The sequence below is a fragment of the Citrus sinensis genome, chromosome 7, assembly GCF_022201045.2.
Source record: "Citrus sinensis cultivar Valencia sweet orange chromosome 7, DVS_A1.0, whole genome shotgun sequence".
Classification (NCBI taxonomy): domain Eukaryota; kingdom Viridiplantae; phylum Streptophyta; class Magnoliopsida; order Sapindales; family Rutaceae; genus Citrus; species Citrus sinensis.
In genome coordinates, this window is record NC_068562.1 from 6,520,098 (window position 1) to 6,543,937 (window position 23,840).

Sequence of the window (23,840 nt, forward strand, 5' to 3'; positions counted from 1 at the left end):
AAGGACAGATGTTGTTGTCACACTAAAAGCTACTGACTCGTTCACAAGTAGGAGGATGATAACTCGTCTGGTAAAATTATTTGTATCATAATATATAGTTCACGGGTTAAGCACTTAAGCTTAACTGCTTAAGCGAATTTCTACTTCAATGGGTTCAGTTTGTCGTAAGCTTTTATTTCATACTTGGAACTTCGCTTGCACAAACAGAGCCTTCTAGTCGGTCTAGAAAAAAAGTTAAAACGAGGCATCGTCAATTGCAGGTAAGGTTGAATATTCGCACACGCGGCAGGTTTCGCATCAACTCAAAGCAAGCATAAAAAGAAGAAACCTCCAGGCTGAAAACAGCCGTGGTTTCCAAGCAAGCAAAATAAAGATGTCAACATCATTTCATTTCCTTACTATAAGCAGAAGAAAGGCAAGCATAAGCACGGGGCTGCAAAAGGTCAAAAAAAAAAAAAAACAAAGATTAAAAAACAACATTACAAGAGTACAAGCCATTCTACAGTCAATTTTTTTTTTTTTTGGGGCAACTGTTAACCGCCAAAAGAGAAAAAGGAAGAAACAAGAAAAGCAAACAGGGAACCAATTATCTTAATCCTAACGGCAAACACCGGCCGTCCCACCAAAACTTGTAGCTAGGCAATTTGGAGTCAGAAGCAGTCACTTGGCGAACCTAGTGACAAAGAATCAATAAAAAGAGCTACATTTATCTTTAGAACTAGAGGGGTGATGTTCCAAACATCGACTAAAGAATCAATGAAAAAATGATGCAGTGCAAGTCTCAACAGCTCCTTCCCACTAAGATTGGAGTAAAAGAGAGTGGGGGCAAAAAACAAAAACTACATTTACCTTAAACCTAGCGGCAAATATTGAACATCCTTTAGTTTTTTTCTTGTTGTAGGAGAGCTACAATCATATTTCCTTCTTGACTTTGACCCGACACAATTTTAAAACACAACCGCATCTTCTACTTTTACCAGAAGATACGCAAAACAGAAAAATGAAAAAAAAAAAAAAAGGAATTTTTGGGGGCATGGGAAGAGAAGGGGAAAAGGGGGAGAAAAAAAAGAAGAGAGAATCAAGCTGCCCACCCGGGAACAAAATCAGGTAGCTTCCTCATGGATTCTACAGCCATTTCGTGACCTCCATACCATATATCATGTGCAAAGGATTGATAGGGCACTTGGTAGTGTGAAATTGACGTAGCTCCAATTCACAGGTTGGTGAGAAAGGGGAAGAAGCCTTTTCCGTCAGCAACCTACAGAAAGTAACAAAGCAAATACAATCTTCTTGCACCATCTTTATGCATAATACATGTACAAGCTGTTTGCAGCAGCACAAGCAATTGAGTTCTCGGTTGGGTGCCATGCTAGGTGCAGCAACTTTGTCGTGAAATCAAAAGAATTTCCATTTGTATCAACTCCAGGCACATCCGATCCTGCTACAGATTCTCCAATCCAGAAAATAGTTCTTTTTAGTGTAACAAAGAACATGGTTAAGAGAGAGTTCGGTACACAAGAAACTATCAAAATTTAAAAGCAAGAAAGCAAGGAAAGCACCCACCTCGTCTGACAACACGTGTTATGCTGCTAAGGGATCTGGAAGGCCTTGAAGGGGTTTGAACTTGTCTCCTGGAATGGCATATTGAAGTTTATATCCAGCAACGAGATTACATAACTCATTTGCCATTTTTGTTGATTACTCATAATTACCTCATTGGGTTTTTGCTGGCTTCCAAAGTTGTGGCCTCAGTGCTTCCTGGGGCACAGCCGAACACACGGAATAGATTGCTGGGACAACATATGAAAGAAATATTTAGTTGCATTCCAGAAGTTTTCAGTGACAATATGACAATGAACAAGTGAACATAAACAGACCTGTAAGAACCTGTAGCCACCCGCAATCCGTCACCACTTAAGCAACACTCAAATTTATCAAAGATTGAATCATTTTCATATAAATCACACAGCTGCATATAAGGTAAGAAAAGTTATAGCAGGCATATGCACAAAGTAAAAGGAAAGCTGGCTTGGATTTCTTCAATGATAGAAACCTCACCTTAGGTCTCAAGTATTCATGAACCTGGAAGGTTGCAACAGGGCCTGAATCCATGTTAATATCCCACAACTGACAACGAAGCAACAGACTCATGTCAGACCCAGGATAAAAGTTTTATGTTCCCAACAAAACCTGACAAGGATGTATATCCAAAGAGCCACTCCAAAAATGATGCTAAAACTAGTGTTGATTCTACTTTTATTTATTCATTTATTTTTTAAGAATAGGATTCAAAGTTGTAAAACAAAAGTACAAAAGAATAAATATGACTACTATGTAAATGCACACCACCCACATATAAAATTTTCTCTTTTTAATTACCATGCTTTGGGAACAGAAAAACTTCAGAGACCTATCTTCTCATTTCTGTAAAGCCAAAAATTCTATTATATACTCTTTATGCAATGTATTTGACAATGCCCTCCCACATATTTCATGTTGTCAGTTAGTGAAAAAAAAAATTACAGGAATATAAATATATAATTCTTTCAGTGACCACTTGAAGCCATACAACATCATTTGCATGCTTAATTAGAAGACCCAAACCCCAGGAAGTACTCTGTCGAATCCAAGAGAATACATATTTAGCAGATATGCAATTGCAAATTTATTTGCCATTATGAATGACAAGTAACCTTAAGAGTCATGTAATCACGACTAAGTATATGTCTTCCATCCTTTGCAAACTTAATATCTGAAATAGATGCAATTATTTCTGTGAAGAATGATCTAGAACCAGGGGCCTCCTGTTCCTCAAACCTGTATAAAGAGGAAATTATCAGTCAGTAAATAGAGGGTATTAAAAGTAACTTCCCCTCACATCAAATGACATAACAAAACCAACGCATTTTCTCTTTTTTTTTTTCCGCATGCATCTATGTCTGAACCTATATGTAAAATCCCTATTTTTCCTCTGTTCCAAAGGACTTCATTAGAACACAAGCAAACTGGAATACTTACAATATAGCATGAGAATCACACAAAGCTGATTGCCTCAAGTCAATAAGGCGTATTGAGCCCTTTGAGCTGCTATATGCTAACATATTACAGTGAGTAGGGTGAAATTCTGCCGAAGTTATCACCTCTGTAAGAAGAATAATGTATGGTTAAAGGCTTAAGAAAGAAAAAGATTATACATAAAACAAACAAACTATAGAAGCAACCAAACAGATAGGGAAGTTAGTAGAAAGCTGTTTTGATATTTTTAAAAAGCAGGTCCAATTATACAAAAACCAGGTTGGCTAGTACAATGAAAATCACAGTAACTAGGTTACGCAGAAATCAGCGTGATCAATTGAGTCCCCAACACAACTCTCTTATAATCATCAAACGAAGAAATGGGTCAAATAAGTTCACAGGAAGGAAGGTAGTAGATAAACTATCCAAAAACATGCTTGGAGGAATAATAAACTTCAACACGAAACCAAGCACCAGATAGCATACTTCATCTAACCCCAAATTATCTAGGACTGGAAAAATGAACCAGAAACAGAGAAGTTCTAATATAACCAAAGGCCAATAAAATTTAGAGTGTACCAGTTAGATCCTCCATGTTTGCAGGCTTCACATCAACAATGTTAAAACTTTGATTGCTAATTTCCAAGTTCCAAAGATTAATTCGCAGATCGTCAGCCGATATAAATGTTTCACCGTCACTGCAGAGCACGAGAGAGGGGATCAGTGAAAAAAAAAATCACACAATGAGAAAGATGCAGACATCACAAAGCACATATTTAACTCTTTTCCTTCCCTCAATTCAAACATAGAAAATCCACTAATTAATATCCAACAATGCTGATGTAAAATAGTTTTTTTTTAACTTCAAGATATGTATTGGGATTGAAATTGGGGACTAGTATGGACCATACAATCTTTGCTAATCAGGAAACCTGAGGAATATAATTTGCCACATAGAAGTCCCCAAAGGGATTTAAACCTCTGACCTCTTGGTTGGAATCCAAGAGCACAATACAACCCCTCTCTTGAATAAGAAAAACAAAGTATAAAACATTTAGACTCGAAAATTGATAAAATAAAAATTCTGTATAAGGAAATACAATTACCTATTGTTAGAAATAGAATTGATATGATAATCGTGTGCATGAGCATATACCCTTCGACATCTAGCCACTAGGCTAGTCTCGTTGGACGTTACCTAGATGAAAGATTAAGTATTAGTGGAGGATAACATCAGACAAGCAATCCACCAGATCAAACAACACTAATGATATCCAAAAACAAATGCCTTTATTTTTGCCCCCCTCCTCCATCTAAAGAGAATTAGAAGAGGTACCAACTACCAAGGACTCAAATATCCAAGTCCAAGTGGTTTAAGTTAACCCCTCACAGAAGCCCCCCCCCCCCCCCCCCCCCCCCAAACCCCAGTCCTCCTTCCCCCCCCTCCAAACCAACCCCCCCTTCCCCTCCAACTGAAAGGAAAAAAAAAAAAACCAACAAAAAGAAATAACAAAAATAATATCCCTTAAATGCCATGCCAATAACACAAACCATATCCCACACCCAGGTTGAAGATTTCCTTGGTCTTTGAGAAGGAGAGGCTTCACAAAAATGCCTGTGACTCCTTGAGCCTCCTCTTGATGTTAATTTTCTACCGTTGGCATACATAGGGTATAAAAAGCAACAAAATTAATCTCCCAAAAATTATCTGGAAAATTTACAACACCTAATTAGAAAATAAAACCACAGGAAGAATATGAATATATTGGATTGAGTACAACTACCGTAGGTAAACGAAGCGATGGAATGCCCCCTGGTGGGAATGAGAACTCCTTGCTAGGTGATCCACCATTTGCAAGATATGGTTTAGGGCTAACATTATTACTTGAACTAGCAACATTGCCATTTCCTACTGCTTTTGAAGGGTCCACATTCATGTCAGCAATTTTCTTCACCTTCTTTTCTTGCACCTGTTCTCAGTAGGAAATACAGTGAATTCAGCAGCTGTTAGGGCATGGCCATCCATAAATCAGAGTCGACAATTATATAAGCCAGACATAACTTTCAGACAGTGAAGATAGTAGATAAAATGCAACAGTGCATTAATATATAAAGTAAAATAACATTAACCAAGAATAATCTGACAGAAAATGATATCCTAATAAGTCCAACCACCCATAACCCTGCAGTTTCAGTATAAAGATATGATATAAAGCACTGATGTACATGATGAGGAAAAATTTCTTCTCGATTTAAAAATTTTTTCCCTTACCTTCCAAAACTTAATTGTTTTATCATTAGTAGAGAGGAGAAATAGTGCACCGTTGGCTGTTTGGCACCATCTGATTTTGTTTATTTTCTCTTCTATTTCCAAACTCTTGAGATAGTCAAACTGAAATATGACATTCAGATAAAGTATGAGTACAAGAATTCCATATCCAACAAGCAGAACGAAAATACATATAAAAATTTGACATCCAGCGGGAATACCTCAGGTTCATGGCTCTGAAACTCTGTCTTATAACGAAACTCAGGATGCCTACTTGTTGAATAGTCCATCCTCTCCAGATCCCTTCTGGATCCTCCATGCTAATATTATGATAGATAAAATATTTTATTGTTGTGAGAAACAACAAACAATATGGCAATATAACAAAATTAACATCCAAAAAAAAAAGGAGAAGCATGAAAGGATAGAAAGAACGCACATCCTTCGTATCTGTCCGCTCAAAGAGAACTACCCGGCCCCCGCGGTCACCAGTAGCAAGATGGTCTCCGGTTTTATCAAATTCAATTGCTGAAATAATATCAACTGTAGAATGAATGACAAATAGTCAGAGAGAAGTCCCATAGCCATTCTTCCATCAAACAAATGTATGGATAATTGTAACATACAGTACATGTATTCCAAAGTTCTAATATTAACTCGTATTGCTCAAAGAAAGAAGGCCTACTATTATCACTGCAAGTACAACCCCATTCCCAACAAAACACTCTTTTTTGTTCATATAGCAGCAGAAAACTTGTATTAACTGCTGTATGCATGCTAGGGGAGTGTCCACCATATCTACATAGTAAAAAAATAAAAAATTTAAAGAGTATTGACAATTCTAAAGATTGTCTGATGCATGTTAGGATTGCCCTCAGATCTCCAGTAGTTTGATGCAGACAGGAAGTGAAACCACTACGACAAAAAAACTTCAATTGAAGCCACCATTATTGTCATGGCTTTACTGAAGGTGATGTCACTGGACAGAGGGAAGGAAAAAATAAATAATCTGACATCAAGACCATCAGGCACATTCTCGTTGGTCTAGCATCTCACCCATGTAAATTTAACTCTTTCAACACCACGTCAAAAATTAGCAGATATTCTCAGGAGATAATGCACAATATAATTCTCAAAAAGACCAGTGGTCTATAGCTATACAAAAAGCTTACGTAGGTGACCAAACAGCAAAGTACACATATCATGACCTCTATGATATGATATCGATCTAGCTTTTCATAACAACACAACAGTTAATTTAAAAATTCCATCCTCATATGACAAAGCAAAACACCTTCAATAACAGTAAAATCTCTGAGGGTCATAGAGAGATTCTTAACAATCAGTCTCTTAATAAATCCGCACCTGAAGCTATAGCAGGAATGTGAAGGAACATTTCCAACTGAGATTGGCTCTCCCAATACACTTAACTTGACATCTAACCGCCAGAGTCCTTGATAATGCAGTTACTGATATTTTACCCAAGGCAGAAAAACAGCAAAGTCGTGAGCTCATCAACTTCAACCAAGGAGATATCTATTTTTCATAAAACAGCTCTTCTAAATTTCTAAAAATGTTCAAAGGTACCACACATGCTGACAAAATTACTGTTCTCTCCACCAGCAACTCCCCTGTAAAAAGCACCTGTTTAATAGCTACCATAATTTTTGAAGCTTAACTAATCAAAAAACTTAGAAAAGCTTAAACACCAACTACTCACGGTGTGCAAAATGATTATTTCCAGTAACTAAATAATTCTAGAGCTAGATCTTTTATTCCATCTGGGATCATCTGCCTACATTCAATATCTTGATCTACAATCGTCTTTGGCATCACCTCAGTGTACAAGCTCCTTCTGCTCCTCTTGTAGGCACTGCTAACTGCCACAATATAACCGCATTTTTTTTTGGATAACCCAGACTCCCGCCCAGACTCGGACCATGAGGGAGACCCTAAACTGGGTGGTCAGTTGGGCACCCCGACCCCATGACCTATGAGACAGCAAAAGATGGAATTTTTAATCTCACCAGAAGGATTGAACTTGAGACCTTGATGCAGCCAAGCACCAGATCCCAAGCCCTCAACCAACTAGGCTGCCCCCTTGGGGGCCACCGCAACATAGTAACTTCGTCAATGGTTTTAGTTCCACATGGTCCTCTGTTGTCTTGTTAATTTTTTTCTTAAAATTTAATCCATGTTTTGATTAGGATGATTTTGCTTAATTCTTATGACTTGTCTTTTCTTGCAGAACCGAACATCGTGAAGCCTTATTTTGCCAGTTGCATCTGATTATGGGGCGTCACATTACCCATTATTGCTGAGACTAAAATGCAGCCTTTGTAACATATATGCTAAAGTAAACTATGACCTACGAATGTGGAATCCAAATTAAAGCCAGAGATTCCACCAAAAGTTATCACTCCTTCAACTGTTCTAAATCAAAAGCAGCAACACACAATTCGCCACACCCATTTAACTTTACATACCAGTATCACTGGCGTGTTGTCATCACTCCACTATTTCCACATAAAGGTTACTGTATGTCAAACTGATAAGTACTCTAGCATTAAGGCTTTACAAGTATGAACTAATATGAATTGAGTTCAAGAACTGAATTATCAAAAACAAAAAGTGAGACCATAATTAAAGAAAAAACTATTGCACAGCTGACAACTGGTAATGACCTAGGAAACAATGAAGTTACGAATTCCGTAAGTTATTTGTTGTAATACAAGTAATCTGAAATACATTCCTGCCAACACAAAAAAACAAGAGGGGAAGTCTACAAGACGGAAAATTACTACCTCTAGATTAGTTCTTATGCCAAACACCTCCAATAGACCCAAAAGGAGGGGAAAAGAATGATCCCCATATATGAAGCTAGCTCAAATTATGATAAAACCCAAAATACAAATATCAATCAAAGCTTAATTAAAAAAAGGGAATCATAATTTGATGCATGCAGTACAAGCCCAAGACCAGAAATTAAAAAACAAAAAGATCTAAACTACTATGTATTTACGACTTTAAAATAAAAGAGCCCATTTCTTATACAAATAACAATAATTTACAAAAGCATATGCACTTCACTGTGACACTTAACATTGTTTCAACCGAAAATATCAAAACACGCCATAATCAAACAAAAACAAACATACCCACGAATCTAAATGACATCTACACAATAACCCACCATCCATTTTAGATCCAACCCCCAAAAATCAAACCCTGATTTGTCCAAAACCTATTAGATCCAAGAACCAAAACTTAAAAATAAATAAATAAATAAATATGAACAAATGTTTACCTTCTTGAACTTCCTCACCGGCCGTTCGTTCGCCGAAGACCTGAGAGAATTTCCACTCAAGCGGCTGCGGTGGGCTCGCCTGAGCCGCCGACTCCGCCCCCTCATCACCGCCGTTCATTTCCTCTTTATTTAAGAACAAAAAAAAAGTCTTTTTTTTTATGACCCCCACCGAGTAATCAAAATCAACGGCTCACAAGTCACCACCAAATCAAAGATCGCATCCTACCATCACCATAACTACGCAACACCAATGAGATTACGATTCCCAATTCGACCATTCAACATACAACAAAACCAAACCAAAACAAATGCCGAAACAAATGTTGTGTTATGTCTTCGGGCCTGGTTAATGTTTCTTGAAACACAAAAAATAAAATAAAATAAAATAATTTCCTTTTCTTTTTTGGGTTTCTCTCTCCAGAAAGTTATGTCTATCTTTGTTTCATTTTTTCAGAGGAGAAAAATGGGATTAATGGTTTTTTTTTTTGGATATTAAATTAAATCTTCTTTTTCACCTTTGTTGTTGTGATTGTGTTTCTGTGTTTGTTTCGTTAAGTTATAATTTCTCTCTCAATAATGGAACTTTTTTTTTAATACTTTTTTTATTTAATTATTAAGGGCCGATAGAGTGACGCCACAAGTGTGACAGACGGGTTTGATTGGCGGTGAGACGGGAGCTGTGGAAGTCATATGATCTAACGGTTGTTGATGAGGGGATATGTGATGCCCATTGATCTTCCATCCATTTATAATTTTTTTTTTCAGTTATTGCCTAACGTCAACTTAGTTCCCACCCCCGGTAACCTTAGGAGGTTTAACAAAAGCTTTTACATTTGATTTGATTATGTAAAAATCACATGCGTGTAAAACTTACCATCTAATTTTGGTGTGGGCCAGATTTGAGTCCGAAAATGATAAGAGTATATAATAATAATTTGTTAATACATTATCTACTATATCGGCATAACATGGTACGGTATATAAGATATCAAATTTTTAAAAATTTACTGTATAATTTTTTTAATAAGTATTATAATTTTGTAATATAGTAATGGATTGTATAACCATGTCTATAGATTTCATCCCCAATATTTGAGAATAAATTCACAAAAAGCATCACAAAATTCTTGCTTTTCCCTCTCAAAAGTAACATTATTACTATTATTATCTATCTCAAGAAAAACATATATTATCAAAAAAATGTGAAAGGAATCAATTGTCAAATCTTATATTTTGGGCTTCTTATTCTTCTACTTTTTCAAAATTAGAGAAATCATAACTCTATGGAATCATCTTATATTTTGTGATATGATCCCTGTCCATTTATTATTAAAGAAAAAAAAAAGTTGACAAAATAACACTAAATTTTGTCACCTCTCAAATCAAACTATGTTTAGCATGAATGGCTAATTACACTACAAAAAATGCATGTCAATTATTAAAGAAGAAGAAACGTATCATCCTAGTGGAAAAGTGATAAAACAGGGGGGGGTATAAAGAGTTTTTTTTTTTTTTTTTGGACCTTTTTTATACATATATTTAGTATTATTTTGAGGCTTTTCTTTGAACATAAATAGCAACTCAATCGCAAAAGTGCACACTTTAATTTACAGTCACTAATTTATCCGTTTCTTGGGGGGCCTCTGCTGCTTCACCAATTGCACTATTCCGTGGGCCCTCCGTCACCAACTTTCACACGAATGCAAAAAATGATAGCTATAATAATATGTGTAATGTATGCTCTTCAACAATATATATAGAATGCTTTTCGGAATATATATATATATATATATATATATATATATATATATAGAACGACACATGTATAATGTATTTATAAAATATCAGACCTATTATTCGATTAATTTTTCGTTAGTAAATCTCCCAAAATTTCTGCGTATGTTCCTAAATTGTACTACTGTAAACTTTTAAATGCTAGATGATAGAAAATAAGAGTATAAGAAGTTTTGATAGAAGAGATGGGGGAATTTTTCCGTACAGTGTTGCATTGTAGATTACTAGATTTGTTACTCCTATCAAATTCAATTGAAAAGAAACAAACAGAAAAACAAAACTTTCATTTAACGTATAATAATAATAATAGAGCTCCAAGTGGGCTTTCATAACCATGACTTTTGGTCGAATGTAGCCCATGGGCCAACCCAAAATTTATACTAATGAGAAGTGCAAGTCATTGTCTGGAAAAGTCGAAGATTGGATCACCCACGAAATGAACCCAGCTGAAAATCAGTCCACATGCCCAAATCGCCAAAAATACTGTGATAATAGTGAGCTTTTCTTATTTGTTTTGATTTTTTTTTAATTGCAATGTTAAAAGAAAACTCTTTTCTGGGGTTAAAGAAGTATGTAGAATATTTTCTAGAAAAAAAATAAAAGAAAAATTACACGGTGTTTTCTTTTAGAAAACATATGCTTAATGTGGCTTGAATTTGAGAAATCTGATATAGGATACACTTGTTGTGCATGCTAAAAGCATTCTTGATATTTTCTTTATGTAGATGAAGGATTCTGTTCTTTTCGGTCGAGTGAATTCCAGATAATAATAAACAGCTGGTCTGAAGAGAAATTTATATGAAATATGCTCACTATTTCAGCAGGGTAGAGTAATGAGTCCCATTATGAGTTCTAGTGATTTTTTAAATAATAAATTCAATAAATTTGTGGTGAGAACCATCAATAGTCTCATTGTAGAATCTACTGCTCTGCCAAATATTGAGTTGGTGAGCATATCCCATACAAATTTTTCTCATGATATTGGTATAATATTGGGTGTAAATCGAATAGTACCCACTAATTATATTCACATTTTAATATATCTCATGTATCTCCTTTCTAAATTTTGGCCTAGAATCAAGACCACCCACTTGTCTCTCAGCTAAGGAGGGTGTATCTGCGTACAAAGACTTGGACTAGTGCGATGATTTCCTAAATATTGTTTGATTAATCAAAGTAGCAAGACTTAGTTCGATTAGATTTATAGTCTTAACCGGCAGACTATAAGCCCCCAGTAGAGTGAGCTATGTTCGTTACTCAATCCACCACCATGTGAAGCCAAATTTTTGAGTTTTAAAAGAGCAAAATTGAGGCAAAGATTAGCATAGAACACGCCAGCCAAAATATATCCTATGCAATCATAACGGAATATACAACACAAAAGAGGAGCTTTAGTTTTGGACACTTCCACCAAAATAAAGTGTTTGCCTTCACTTCTGGTTTCTTGTAGTTTGGCTTGTTATCATGGTAGAAGAATTAGGATTCTCTCACCATCTCTTCAACTTTTAAAGAATGTGTGTGGTGCAACTGTGCCACATCTACATTTATGACAATTAATATTTAATTACTTTACCTAATCTCTCCACAACTATATGTATAATCATTCTCTTTGATTATGAATCAAAATTTCATAGACAAAGTAAATCAAGATTTCAGAGGAAATATAGAAAAAAGAATGAACGATATTTCTAAATTATATACTTCAAGCCAACTAGGCTTTAGGGCATATAAAAAAAATACTTATAGGCTAAATCTTTTATATTTTCATATGCATATGTAAATTTAAAAATAAAGGTGGATTCATTTCAAACTAGAGCTTCAGAAAGTTTTCTAACAATAGTAATAAATCTATAAATATGAGTTATCTTATTGTACACACAAATATAGGGTGCGTCTGTAAGTTCATGGCGACATCAAATGATTATTTAACACATATGCCTAAGATGGTATTACTATTAATTGATTCAGTAAGTAATAACCAATAAATGATTAATGTGAATAGACAAAATTAAGTTGATTAAGAGATTTTTATTCGTATAAGATTTGCAAAACATGTTGATGGGTTCGCATATGTACGGGGACTCCAGGTATGAGCCGCATTCATCATCAATACGATTTTTGTAGCTTTAGTTTTGGCTATTTTTGGAGAGTGGGATTGTACTATTGTTTGCCCACACGGTACATGCACCAAAAGCCGTAAGTCTTATTTGTCTGAAACCCCCAAAAAAGTAGTAATAATAATAATAAATGAATAAAAATAAATCAGACATCGTAAACAAAAAGCCAACAAAAACTGAAACTCTCGTGACATTTGGATGTTTTTTTCAACGTTTGGAGGAGTCACGTTCTGCGGCACACCCCGTGACACATAACATTGTTAGTGTCACCCCATTCTGCTTTGCTCACCACGTTTCCAAGTAACAGAACTTGAACAAAATAAGTGCCTTTTCCGGTTTTGGTTACTTGCTTTTGCTCAAGGCCTTTTGGACACAATTTGTAATGAAATTAATAAAACCAAAAATGTGTAAGAATATGCCATAAACATAAGTCCTCCTCTATAATTTACAACTTGGCAGCATCAATTTGGCGTGTAGGGTTTTATTTTTCCTTTTGAGAAAGAAGATTGATTAATCAGATGATCTGAAAATTGGAATAGTATTATTCCATTTACTTGATCAAGAATGGAGAATGCGAATCCATTAGCTCCATGCATACAAATTTGTCAACCATCACATGTTTGCATGTTTTGTTTAATACTATTAATTAATGATATTGCATAATAAAAGTAAAATGGGTAAGATATAGCTGAAGCTAATTAAGATGACAAGATACTCATTTCGAGAATAAGGAGCGGCAGCCCATGCTTGATGGGAAAACAAATTAAGAATCAAATCCAGTGGGAAAGAATAGAGAATAACAATAGAAAAATTGAATCAGAAAGCAGGCCTAGCTAGCAGCTACTACACCTTTTAGATTGTATATTGTAACACATGTACTCCATAAACTGATATAAAGAGTAAATAGCAGACACATACCTAACAAACTTCAATAAAAAAATTTGCAGTCTGCTTAATCATTGAGGAGCCTCGATCATTTGGATTTGGATTTTCCAGGTGACTCAACAAAATCTCTTTTCCGGATGGCCAAACAAATACTCGATCTGTCGAGTGCAGATGTTGCCATAGCCTTTTAGTCTTAGTTTACGTAGTGGGCAGGGAGTTTGATTGTGCCTTTCATTCATATCGATTGCTCTTTATAGTTCAAGTTGCAAATGCATCACCTATAGTAGCTTATGCCAATAAGATAACTAGACAAATGAGATTTGCAATTTCAATCAATTAGCTGGGGATTCTTTGTTTTTGTCTGTTATTTTTATGGGTGAAGGAGTTTGATTGTCAGCTGTATACGCACACTTGACATAGCTGGACTGGTGGTGGATGTTTAAGGCACTCAAATTCAAGTAAAATAAATAATAGAGAGGGTTGCTGTTTAAATAAATAAGATTTCTCATCAATATCTAAACTTTAAAGGAAAAAAAAAGAGTGAAACAGTCTAATTTGATGATTTTTTCCTATTGTTAATTTTATAGAATACTAATGGCTAATTAAGCAGTTCTTAATCCTATAGGCACCATAGATAAGATATATCTCATAATAGTTCATTTACTCGTTTTGGGTGATTTTTTTTTTTTTAAAACACATCCAAAACGACATTGTTTTAAGTGTCCTTTATCGGGATTTAGTTCCTCCTCATTTCTAGTTCCCAAATCATAAAGATATCTAAATTTAAAAACATTAATAATAGATGATTAAAATTCTTTACATTATATACTCATTTTGGGTGATTTTTTTTTTCAAACACATCCAAAACGACATTGTTTTAAGTGTTCTTTGTCGGGATTTAGTTCCTCCTCATTTCTAATTCCCAAATCATAAAGATATCCAAATTTAAAAACATTAATAATCGAGGATTAAAAATCTTTACATTATATAACCAAAATAAGATAGAGACAAGTTAGGCGAATGCCATCAACAGGTTGAGTAATTTGCAAGGAATCGGCTTCCTTCATCAATTGGCAGAATTTTAAATATATATAAATTAATTGCATGTTAATAAATAAATAAATAGATAAGTTTATTATGAATAATTAATAAGTAGTGGAGTTCTGTCATTCTCCAACTTCAAATAAGAACACACGACGCGAGTGGGATTTACATTAAGAAAACGTAGCAGCCACAGGAGAAACGTACCAGGAATCAAAACCCCTGGATTAGAAATTTCGAATGAGCCTCCGGATATTCCATTTCAAAATTGGCCAACCGAGAATTCAATTCCTCGAGAATATTCCCTCCTTATTCTTGGACCTCCCCAGGATCAACATTACTAACTAAATTAACAGGCCCACCGAAATCTTGGTGACTAATCAATCTCAAAAAAGAAATTAAAAATTAAAAATTAAAAGTCACACCCATAACCCATTCGATCTTTGATCCCTATCACATCAAAGCCATCAAACCAATGGCCAGGATTTATTTTAAACCACAGAAATAATACAACGGGGTACATGTTTGCTTTATTGGAAAAAAAAAGCCGACAATTCTAGAGACAGTAATTGGAAAAACATGACTTGTATTGTTAGCGTTGGACTTACCACAGAATCTTCCGCGTAATATTCCTTTGGCATAAGGCTTATTCCTCCCAGCCGCGTCGCTTTTTCTCAATATAAATAGGTCTCCGCCCCCTGTAACTCTTTGCACCAAAAATTCAGGAGAAAGTAATCAAGAATTTCGAGCTTTTTATTTTAGCAACAGAAAGAAAAATATAATGTCTGGAATTGTTGTGATTTTCGACTTCGACAAGACCATCATCGACTGCGATAGCGACAACTTTGTTGTTGATGAACTGGGTGCTACGGATTTGTTCAATCAACTCCTTCCCACCATGCCCTGGAATTCTCTCATGGTACGTTTGATTTTTAGGGTTCCTTTGCCTTTTTAATGTATGTTTTTAACTCATAGCATAACTCTTTATTAATGTGCTTAAAAAAAGGGCATGTTTCAGTTTTTGGATTCCTTTGCCTTTTAATGTATGTTTTTAACTCAAAGCATAACTCTTTATTAATGTGCTTAAAAAAATTACAGGACAGGATGATGAAGGAGCTTCATTCACAAGGCAAGACGATTGAAGACATTTTGGAGGTTCTGAAGAGGATTCCGATTCATCCCAGGGTCGTTCCTGCCATTAAATCAGCCCATGCTTTAGGGTATGAACTTCATTAACGTTGGAATTCATTAATTTTCAATTAGCAAAAAAGAATTGGAGACTAATTAAAACATATTAATAGGGTTTATTTATTCGTTTCAGGTGTGAATTGAGAATCGTCAGTGATGCAAATTTGTTTTTCATTGAAACAATTTTGGAGCATCTTGGGATTAGAGATTGTTTCTCTGAAATCAACACAAATCCTGGCTTTGTTGATGAAGAAGGCAGGCTGAGAATTTTCCCTTTTCACGACTTCACCAAATGCTCTCATGGCTGCAATCTCTGCCCGCCAAATATGTGCAAGGTTTGAATTTTGTACTCTTTTTTTTATTATTATTACAATTTCATTTTTTTATTAATAAGATTTAAAAATTTGCTATTCATGTCACCTAACTTTCAAAGAAAAGTCTAAATATTATTTGGTCAAGATTAATTATCATATGATAAAAATTCTAGAGTTGTTTCCAAAGTTCTAGACAATCTCATATGCCTCTCGAGATTCTTTTCAATTTTTTTCATCTAATTGTTGTCAGCTAATTGTTCTTTGTGGCCCCCCTTCTCCATTTTTATATTAGCTTACAGTCAAAATTGATCAAAAAAATTTATCTCAACTTTAACATTGGGCTGTGCTTAAATTCTGTGAACAGGGCGTGGTCATTGAAAGGATTCAAGCTTCTTTATCTAAGGAAGGAAACAAGAAAATAATCTATCTTGGTGATGGAAGTGGAGATTATTGTCCAAGCTTGAAGCTTAGTGAAGGAGATCACGTGATGCCAAGGAAAAATTTCCCATTATGGGATTTAATTATCAGGAATCCAATGCTCATTAAGGCCGAGATTCATGAGTGGACTGACGGTGAAGAGCTTGAGCAAATTTTGCTTCACCTGGTGAACACCATTGGAAGCACTAACAACAACAACTCAGCTCAATTGCTTTCTGCTGACTGCAAATTGCAGACAATCTCTGCTGCTGCCCATGAGACCCTGCCTCAAGTCCTCTCTGTTACTCAATAATTTTTTTGCACAAAAATGTGCAGCAACATTGCTCAAAAGATTTTTCCTTTATGAGCATGTTTCAATAATTGTAGATTAATGTAACCCATAATGTAACTTTATTTCTATGCTAACGTCCTGTTTGTTCTCACCTCTCTGCTTTCCCCTGTTTTTTATCCTTCAGCCAATTAGGTCCATTTTGTGTAAATATTGTTACTTTTCAGTCCACAAAAGTCAAGAATTTTTGGCTTTATTGGTTCACACGGACCCAGCAATGTATCAGATAAAGATCCTCTCGTGATCCTATCATGTGGTTTTAGATATCTTGTGTCATGTGTCTTTTTAAGTAATAGTGTATGAATATGATTTAATTTCTTCATTTTTTTTATTTATTAAACCTACATATACTTTTACTTAGAAAAGATTAGATCATAAGAGAATCTTAATAGACAATGTATCTGGTCTTGAAACATTTTGATTGTAGTCGAAATCAAAACAGGAATTTGAAAGATAAAATTCCAATGAGGGTAGAGGCGTACAAATATTCGCATGCAGAACATCAAGCAAGAAATTCATTTATCTTAATTTGATAAAGGCTTGCCGAGTTTGTCTGCGGGACACCACCATGTCCATGAATTGTCTTCTTCTTGCTGAAACGTGGCTTAAATCATCCCTCAGTTTTTCCTGTGGCTCTTTGTAATTCAGAAATGAGTACCAAATTAAATAATAATAATAATAATAATAATAATAATAATAATAATAATAATGATAACGACCGATTTGAAAAAAGAATGTCGAATTATTAAACCATGGCACGCGACGTTGGTAATAAATGTACGTACTAGCATTTGCAGCTAACATATATAATATATTATAAGAAAATGAAAGATTTTTATTTTAACTTGCTATCAGCAATCTCCAATCGTATATATAATATTTCAGCTTCCCTTAATGATAAAATTATTTAATCTGATGAGCGACGATGAAGGATCCTGACGATGGCGCGTGCCGCATATAAAAATGCTACTAAAAAAGAAAAAAAAGTAGCCATCGAGGAAGACTCCCACTTTGCATTGTGGCTGCTAAACGACGGGTCAATTTTGGTCAGTCATGGACTGGCGTTAATGCTTTCCAACAGTGAATTAATAATACATTTAAATTCTACTAATGTTGAAATGTTTCAAATTTGGTACGTCTTTGAAGCTTCAAAGCACCTTCAATTTTTATAATTTTGACCTCTTCGTATCCCACAAATTTATTTAATCACCAATTTCTTTAATAATATATTGGTGTCTGAAATTACTATTTAGAAGATATCTTTCAATGATTTCGATGACTTAGATCGATTAATTTCAATTATTAGAACAACTTAATCACAAAGATAATACCATTTTATTAATTTTAGACACATTATGTTTCCATGAAATAATTCATGAGATGGTTGCAAAGATTGGAATAAGCTTGACTTGACTGAGAAAAAAAAAATTATCTCACATCTTATAAAGTTTTAGAAGCATCACAAAAATTCTATCTCTTGTCTAGAAAAGAGAACAGGAAAAAAAAAAAAGAAAGAAAAAGCAGCCGAGAATGTGATACATTCTCAAATTACAGATATGGCCAGTGATGTTTTTAACAATCAAGCCATAAGTTTCTGATAAAATATTCCTTGGCGTATATCCAAAATCACAGCTGTAATTCTTCACCTGCATAGCTATCAAGTCTATAAATACCCAGCATATCTCTAGAAATATTTGTTCAATATTAATTTAACAGCACCAACAATTTCGTTTGGCGATCATCACTTGCAAAACCAAAGAGAAAATTAATTTCCTGCTAGTTTAATTTGTTCATAAAAATGGCTGACATCGTGGTGGTTTTCGACTTCGATAAGACGATTATCGACTGCGACAGCGACAATTGGGTGGTAGATGAGTTGCATGCTACTGAGTTGTTCAATCAACTCCTCCCCACCATGCCCTGGAACTCTCTCATGGTTAGTACCCACTTTCAATTTTTCTTTTTAATTACTTTTCCTTTCAAATTTCTTCTTTTAGTTAATTAAAATAAAGCCATTTACTGTTTTAATTTTATGTGCAAAAACATGCAGGGTAGAATGATGGAGGAGCTTCATGCACAAGGCAAAACTATTGAGGACATTGCTGAGGTTCTAAAAAGAGCTCCTATTCATCCTAGCATAATTTCAGCCATTAAAGCAGCTCATGATCTAGGGTATATATAATGTCATTTCTTTTTTTTTTTAAAAAAAAATTATATATGAAATTTGCAATGTTGCTTCTATATACAGGTGTGATTTGAAGATAGTAAGCGACGCGAACGTGTTCTTCATTGAGACAATTCTGAAACACCATGGAATATGGGAATTATTTTCAGAGATCAATACGAACTCGAGTTTTGTTGACGAAGAAGGGAGGCTAAGGATTTTCCCTCACCATGATTTTACCAAATCTTCCCATGCTTGCAGTACCAAAATTTGCCCACCAAACATGTGCAAGGTAATTCATTACGTACACCAATAACGTATGAGAGAGTTGTTTTCTGGGATTAATGTTGGCACATTTTAAAATATAAATTTGAGGTAGCGATCTTATTTAGCTACAAAAGACAGAAACATCACCACGAAAATTTGAAGATTGTTGGGTCGTTAAGGTTAATGAAAAACAAGAATTTATAAATTAATTAGGCCGATCAGCTCTTTCTATCGATCGGATCTAAACACATGGGAGCTTACTTTTTTGTTCAATTGCTGTTCCTGTTACTTGAGTGTCGGTACCATACTTTTTTTTTTTTTCTCTCTTTTGGTATATATATGTTGAGATTAGTTCCGGCCTGCTTAGGTTAATCAAATGAGGAATATGACAAAATTATCACATGCAGTAGTCAAGTATCATAATTCTTAATTAATTAATACCTAACAGGGAGTGGTGATAGAAAAAATCCAGGAATCAATGTCCAAAGAGAAGAAGATCATCTATATTGGAGATGGAACCGGCGATTTTTGCCCTAGTTTGAAGCTCAAACAGACTGACTATATCATGCCAAGAAAGAATTTCCCAGTCTGGGATTTGATATGCCAAAATCATAAGCTCATAAAGGCTGACATACATGAATGGTATGATGGACAAGAGCTGCAACATGTGCTGCTCCAACTTATTAACTCAAATATTATTAGTTCTAAAGAACAACACGACGGCGACGACAATGGCGATTCCACTCAGCTAGTTACAGTTGACTGCAAGCTTCATAAAATTCCAGTCTCTGCCCACTGAGTGTAGCAGATATTATCAATATAGCCGATGTTGTAGAATTGATGTTAATGTCACATTTCATCTGGCTGGTTTCAGCCTTAGCAATTAATGTTCAAGGTGTTTGTTGCTGAATGAAATTGAATGAAAATTTACAAATATAAGATGGCTTCAATTTTTTTATTTTATTTTATTTTATTATATTATTATTTTAGTTTGCTTGTTGCCTTGTTAAATTTCTGGCCACTTAAGACAGTTATACAAATGAGATTGAAAAAAGGGGATCCCAAATCATGTAATCATGAAATTAATGGAATGAAAATGACTAGCAATATAATTCGAGAAAGGTATATATAGAATTACTATCTAATTGACTCTTGCTACACCGATCGTTCCTCGCATATTAGCCATAATTTTGAAATATTTAGGATAAATTTTAGATTTTCCACTCATGAATTAACTATCTTCAAATTATTTCCTTATTTTTTAAAATTTAAAGTTACTCCCTAAATCTTTTTATTTCTCCATTAATTTTAATGGTTAAAAGGATAAAATAGTATTTATAAAATTTGAAACATTCAATTAATTGAAAGAAATCAAACTTTTTTATTTTTTTTTCACTCTTTTATATTTATTATTAGACAAAATGACTAATACTCCTTACTTATATTTTGGAGAACAAAGATACTTCAACATAAATTAAATTAATTTTCATTTAATTTCAAAAAATCAAAATTCATTTGTTACTGTTCATTCACCTTCATCTAATAAAACTCACTCTCTTCTATATATCAATACAGCACAACCGCAACATTCTCTCTCCCAAAATTTTTGTTGATAAATAATTTTAAATCAACAATCCGTAAATAAAAACTAAAGTAAAACTAAAATCTAATTAAAATCTAAACAAGTTTTGCAATAACTCGATTAGTTTTGAAGTCAAAATTCCATATTTGAAAATACCCAGTCTAGTTATCGATTATAGTTGCATGTCATGGTCAAGAAAATTCTGAGAAATCAAAGGCAATCAAACCCGTGGCCATGGATACCAAGCCCATGGCTGCTTAAAAATCGATAATTAACAAAAAATTCTTAAAAAAGAGACATTTTTGTTCTTTAGCAAGTCAACTACGGTCAATTGTTAAAGATAATTATTTTTAAAGTAATTTGAAATTTTCAAATATAAAGATAATCAATTCACAGGGGTGGGGTAATCTGAGACTTACCCAATTATGTATATTGAATAGACATATGGTCGAAATTTATATAACTTTTTACATTTTATTGCTTATGTTTTACATATACATGAGGAACTTAATTATAACCCAGATTACTTACATGATTAACACATAATTATTTGTAATCTACGCATATTATGCCCAAAAATTTTCAATTTTAATTTTGATGAGTAAGTAATACACAGAAACTTGTCTGCAAAAGGTATATATCAAATAGAAATAGACCACTCCATTGAAATTAGCTTTTGAATTATCTTGAAAATTGAAAGGCCATTCATAGATTTAGTGCTCTTTTACTTTTGCTGTATTCAGAATTTGTCAGCTTCTCTCATAAATTATCCACAAGATTAATTAACACTCCTGAAAGTGTTTTCCTGAAAATGATCTTAACTGAATGAATATGGCAATATGAAAAGATGCAATTGAATTTCCAGTTAACAAAAAGCATAGTAGGATTCACTTAATAGCCTAAAATGGTAAGAATTAATGGCCACAGTGATTGATTTCTTCGAAAGCATATGACAGACATACTTCCAAATCTTGACTGCAAATCACAATAGCCTAACAAGTCTATTGCAAATCATGAACAAATCCACTTTAACAAAAGGGTGTTTGAAACCTAATCTTCCAAACAGAGAAATAACAATGTCGAGCAAAGGTACCCAGCTGCAATTGTCTTATTGTACAATGCACAATGATCCATTTTGCTGATTCTGGATTTGTTTCTTTCAATCTCATATTATTCAACATTTAATGATATTCAGCTCACTATTTTACGTAAACTTTATTACCACATTGTTGCACTTTTTGTTACTTTTGGGGTTTGTCGTGTCATGTAATTACTATTAACTAGTCAAAGGGCCTGCCATAGCTAGATGCATGCGTTGAAATTCTGGCTGCGCATATGTGCTGTGAAAGCTACACGAGATTTGTTGGGTTGCGCGCCACTGCCATGCGAACTAAATCACAATGGAAAGTAGTGTGAAAAATGATTGCCTCTGCTCTCTGTTTAAACGAATTTACTATAGTTAATCATATGTTGTTGTCCTGTTGATTCTAATGTGGGTCTTTATCCATTATTTAAGTTTTTGAATCAGTCCTCTAGACGCAGCTCATTTGGCAGTAAATATGCTTTTTGTCCATGATAACATTGAGTTTAAGTAATAATAGAGAGTAAGTAATAATAGAGAGGTTAGTAGTTGGTGTTTAGTGGGTGCTGTTTATTTTTTCATCTGGTCAATTAAACTATTAAGTCATTTTTTTAATCTCAGAAAATTTTTAGTTACTAATCATTAAGTTATTAAGTCAATTTCTTTTATCTTTTTGTTTAATTTAAAATCTAAATGATTAAACACTTAGGAATGCAACTGCGTTATATACTTGTTGATAGAATAAGTATTTCAGTCAGTTAAGCTATTAAGTCATTTTTTTAATTATTCTAACTTAACCAAGATTCTCGGATTGAGACTTGGGAATGTAGCCGCTTTAAATACTTGTTGGGAGAGCTTTGTCGTCTTAGTGGTCCTACTCGGCTTAAATCTAGATTAATCGGGGCTTAATATAGTCTTCGTATACTAGATGGTTTAACATATCCAAAAAAATCTAAATGATATCATTAAAAGATATTCTCCAAAATATCTCTATATAATTAATTAATTGTCATACTTACCTAAATAAAATCTATTAATTAGTATTATTACCCATCTTCTTGTGATAATATAATGGTAGGATATTATTATTTTTATCTTTTTATTTTCTTCAAATTAGTACTATTTATCTTTATAATTTTTTATGACTATTTTTCCAAGAAAAACATCATAAACTACAATAAAATTGATTAACATATACTAATTTAGAATATTAAAGGATGATATTCAATTGAACATGATTTATTTTATGATAATAAATTATCCTATTTATATTCTTTGAGATACTTATTGTTGGTTTAACTTTTATAATTTGTAAGAGTACAAATGTAAAAATACAAGTTTTCAAAATTTTTAAATTTAAAAAAATTTAATACTTATTTTTAGAAATAAAAAAACATTTATATTCATACATTCAATTTTTTTTTTTAATTCAGACTAAGAGTCAGTTTGGGATTGCGGAGGCTGATGAAATAAGCCGCTGATTAAAAAAGTAGCTTGGAGTTTGGTAAACTGTGCAGTTGTAGTTGCTATGAGTTTGAAAAGTAGAGTGTATGTGTTTGGTAAATTTTATTACGAAAGTGCTGTTTTATTATATAATAACCAAAATAGACATAAGTTTTAAGTACTTTTTATTTTTAGAATATGTTTAATAAAATTGTTTAGACATATCTTTTTTCTTAAATATTAGACATTTTTTTCTTAAATATGTAAAATTACATTAAATAATCAATTAAAAAAATCTAAAAAACTTTATAATCTGTTACATAAAATATAATAAAGTTAAAGGTATGATTTATATATTAGAGTTTATGGTTAAATAAGATATAATTATTTTTTTATTAAAATATAGGGTTATAATAGGAATTTTAAAAAGATATGGTAGCTTATTAAATAAGCTGCTTATGAAAAGTAACCCCCTAGCTGTTTTTAAAAGCTGCTAATAAAATGGAGAAAATCATTAAATAAGTTGCTTTTACAAAATTTACTAAACACTATTTTTATTGAAAATTATGAAATAAGCAGCTTATTAAATTTCAACCGTAATCCCAAA

General features: G+C 33.6%; 3 protein-coding genes across 11 annotated transcripts; 2 read left to right on the plus strand and 1 right to left on the minus strand.

Moving 5' to 3' along the window:
- Positions 1-368: 368 nt before the first annotated feature.
- LOC102617320 (serine/threonine protein phosphatase 2A 55 kDa regulatory subunit B beta isoform) lies at positions 369-9,150 on the minus strand. 8 transcript variants are annotated; one of them, XR_003064525.2, is made up of 15 exons: positions 8,592-9,150; positions 5,724-5,827; positions 5,506-5,604; positions 5,288-5,407; positions 4,797-4,985; positions 4,122-4,213; positions 3,595-3,713; positions 3,019-3,142; positions 2,694-2,817; positions 2,059-2,127; positions 1,878-1,969; positions 1,713-1,790; positions 1,564-1,631; positions 1,092-1,450; positions 369-433 (listed from the first exon to the last, which is right to left on the minus strand). XR_003064525.2 is itself a non-coding variant. In XM_006466013.4 (15 exons), exons 2-15 carry the CDS (start codon positions 6,678-6,680, stop codon positions 1,302-1,304), a joined length of 1,458 nt encoding a protein of 485 aa, XP_006466076.1. In that variant the 5' UTR covers positions 6,681-6,753; positions 8,592-9,150; the 3' UTR covers positions 467-1,301. The 8 variants fall into 8 exon arrangements, 7 of the variants coding, with proteins under 7 accessions (XP_006466076.1, XP_006466075.1, XP_006466072.1 ...); XM_006466013.4 differs by lacking the exon at positions 369-433 and adding an exon at positions 6,650-6,753 and having other exon boundaries at positions 467-1,450; XM_006466012.4 differs by lacking the exon at positions 369-433 and having other exon boundaries at positions 467-1,438; positions 4,800-4,985.
- A 5,978-nt stretch (positions 9,151-15,128) lies between these two features.
- Positions 15,129-16,960, plus strand: LOC102617018 (inorganic pyrophosphatase 1). Its single transcript, XM_006466007.4, has 4 exons — positions 15,129-15,347; positions 15,527-15,648; positions 15,750-15,951; positions 16,295-16,960. The coding sequence occupies exons 1-4, from the start codon at positions 15,210-15,212 to the stop codon at positions 16,658-16,660; spliced, it is 828 nt and encodes a 275-aa protein (XP_006466070.2). The 5' UTR covers positions 15,129-15,209; the 3' UTR covers positions 16,661-16,960.
- A 1,202-nt stretch (positions 16,961-18,162) lies between these two features.
- On the plus strand, positions 18,163-20,066 carry LOC102616528 (inorganic pyrophosphatase 1-like). 2 transcript variants are annotated; one of them, XM_006466006.4, is made up of 4 exons: positions 18,163-18,632; positions 18,747-18,868; positions 18,945-19,152; positions 19,600-20,066. In XM_006466006.4, exons 1-4 carry the CDS (start codon positions 18,495-18,497, stop codon positions 19,924-19,926), a joined length of 795 nt encoding a protein of 264 aa, XP_006466069.2. In that variant the 5' UTR covers positions 18,163-18,494; the 3' UTR covers positions 19,927-20,066. The 2 variants fall into 2 exon arrangements, with proteins under 2 accessions (XP_006466069.2, XP_006466068.2); XM_006466005.4 differs by having other exon boundaries at positions 18,164-18,632; positions 19,576-20,066.
- The last annotated feature ends 3,774 nt before the right edge of the window (positions 20,067-23,840 follow it).

Bases quoted from the DNA above. Each gene is read 5' to 3' on its own strand.
- LOC102616528 (XM_006466005.4), top strand. From the start codon at position 18,495: ATGGCTGACATCGTGGTGGTTTTCGACTTCGATAAGACGATTATCGAC. The intron at 18,869-18,944 runs GTATATATAATG...TTCTATATACAG, and splicing joins AAAGCAGCTCATGATCTAGG to GTGTGATTTGAAGATAGTAA. The intron at 19,153-19,575 runs GTAATTCATTAC...AATACCTAACAG, and splicing joins GCCCACCAAACATGTGCAAG to GGAGTGGTGATAGAAAAAAT.
- LOC102617018 (XM_006466007.4), top strand. From the start codon at position 15,210: ATGTCTGGAATTGTTGTGATTTTCGACTTCGACAAGACCATCATCGAC. The intron at 15,649-15,749 runs GTATGAACTTCA...TATTCGTTTCAG, and splicing joins AAATCAGCCCATGCTTTAGG to GTGTGAATTGAGAATCGTCA. The intron at 15,952-16,294 runs GTTTGAATTTTG...TTCTGTGAACAG, and splicing joins GCCCGCCAAATATGTGCAAG to GGCGTGGTCATTGAAAGGAT.
- LOC102617320 (XM_006466008.4), bottom strand. From the start codon at position 8,709: ATGAACGGCGGTGATGAGGGGGCGGAGTCGGCGGCTCAGGCGAGCCCA. The intron at 5,828-8,591 runs GTAAACATTTGT...TTCATTCTACAG, and splicing joins CGGTGAGGAAGTTCAAGAAG to TTGATATTATTTCAGCAATT. The intron at 5,408-5,505 runs GTATTCCCGCTG...GTCATATTTCAG, and splicing joins TTCAGAGCCATGAACCTGAG to TTTGACTATCTCAAGAGTTT.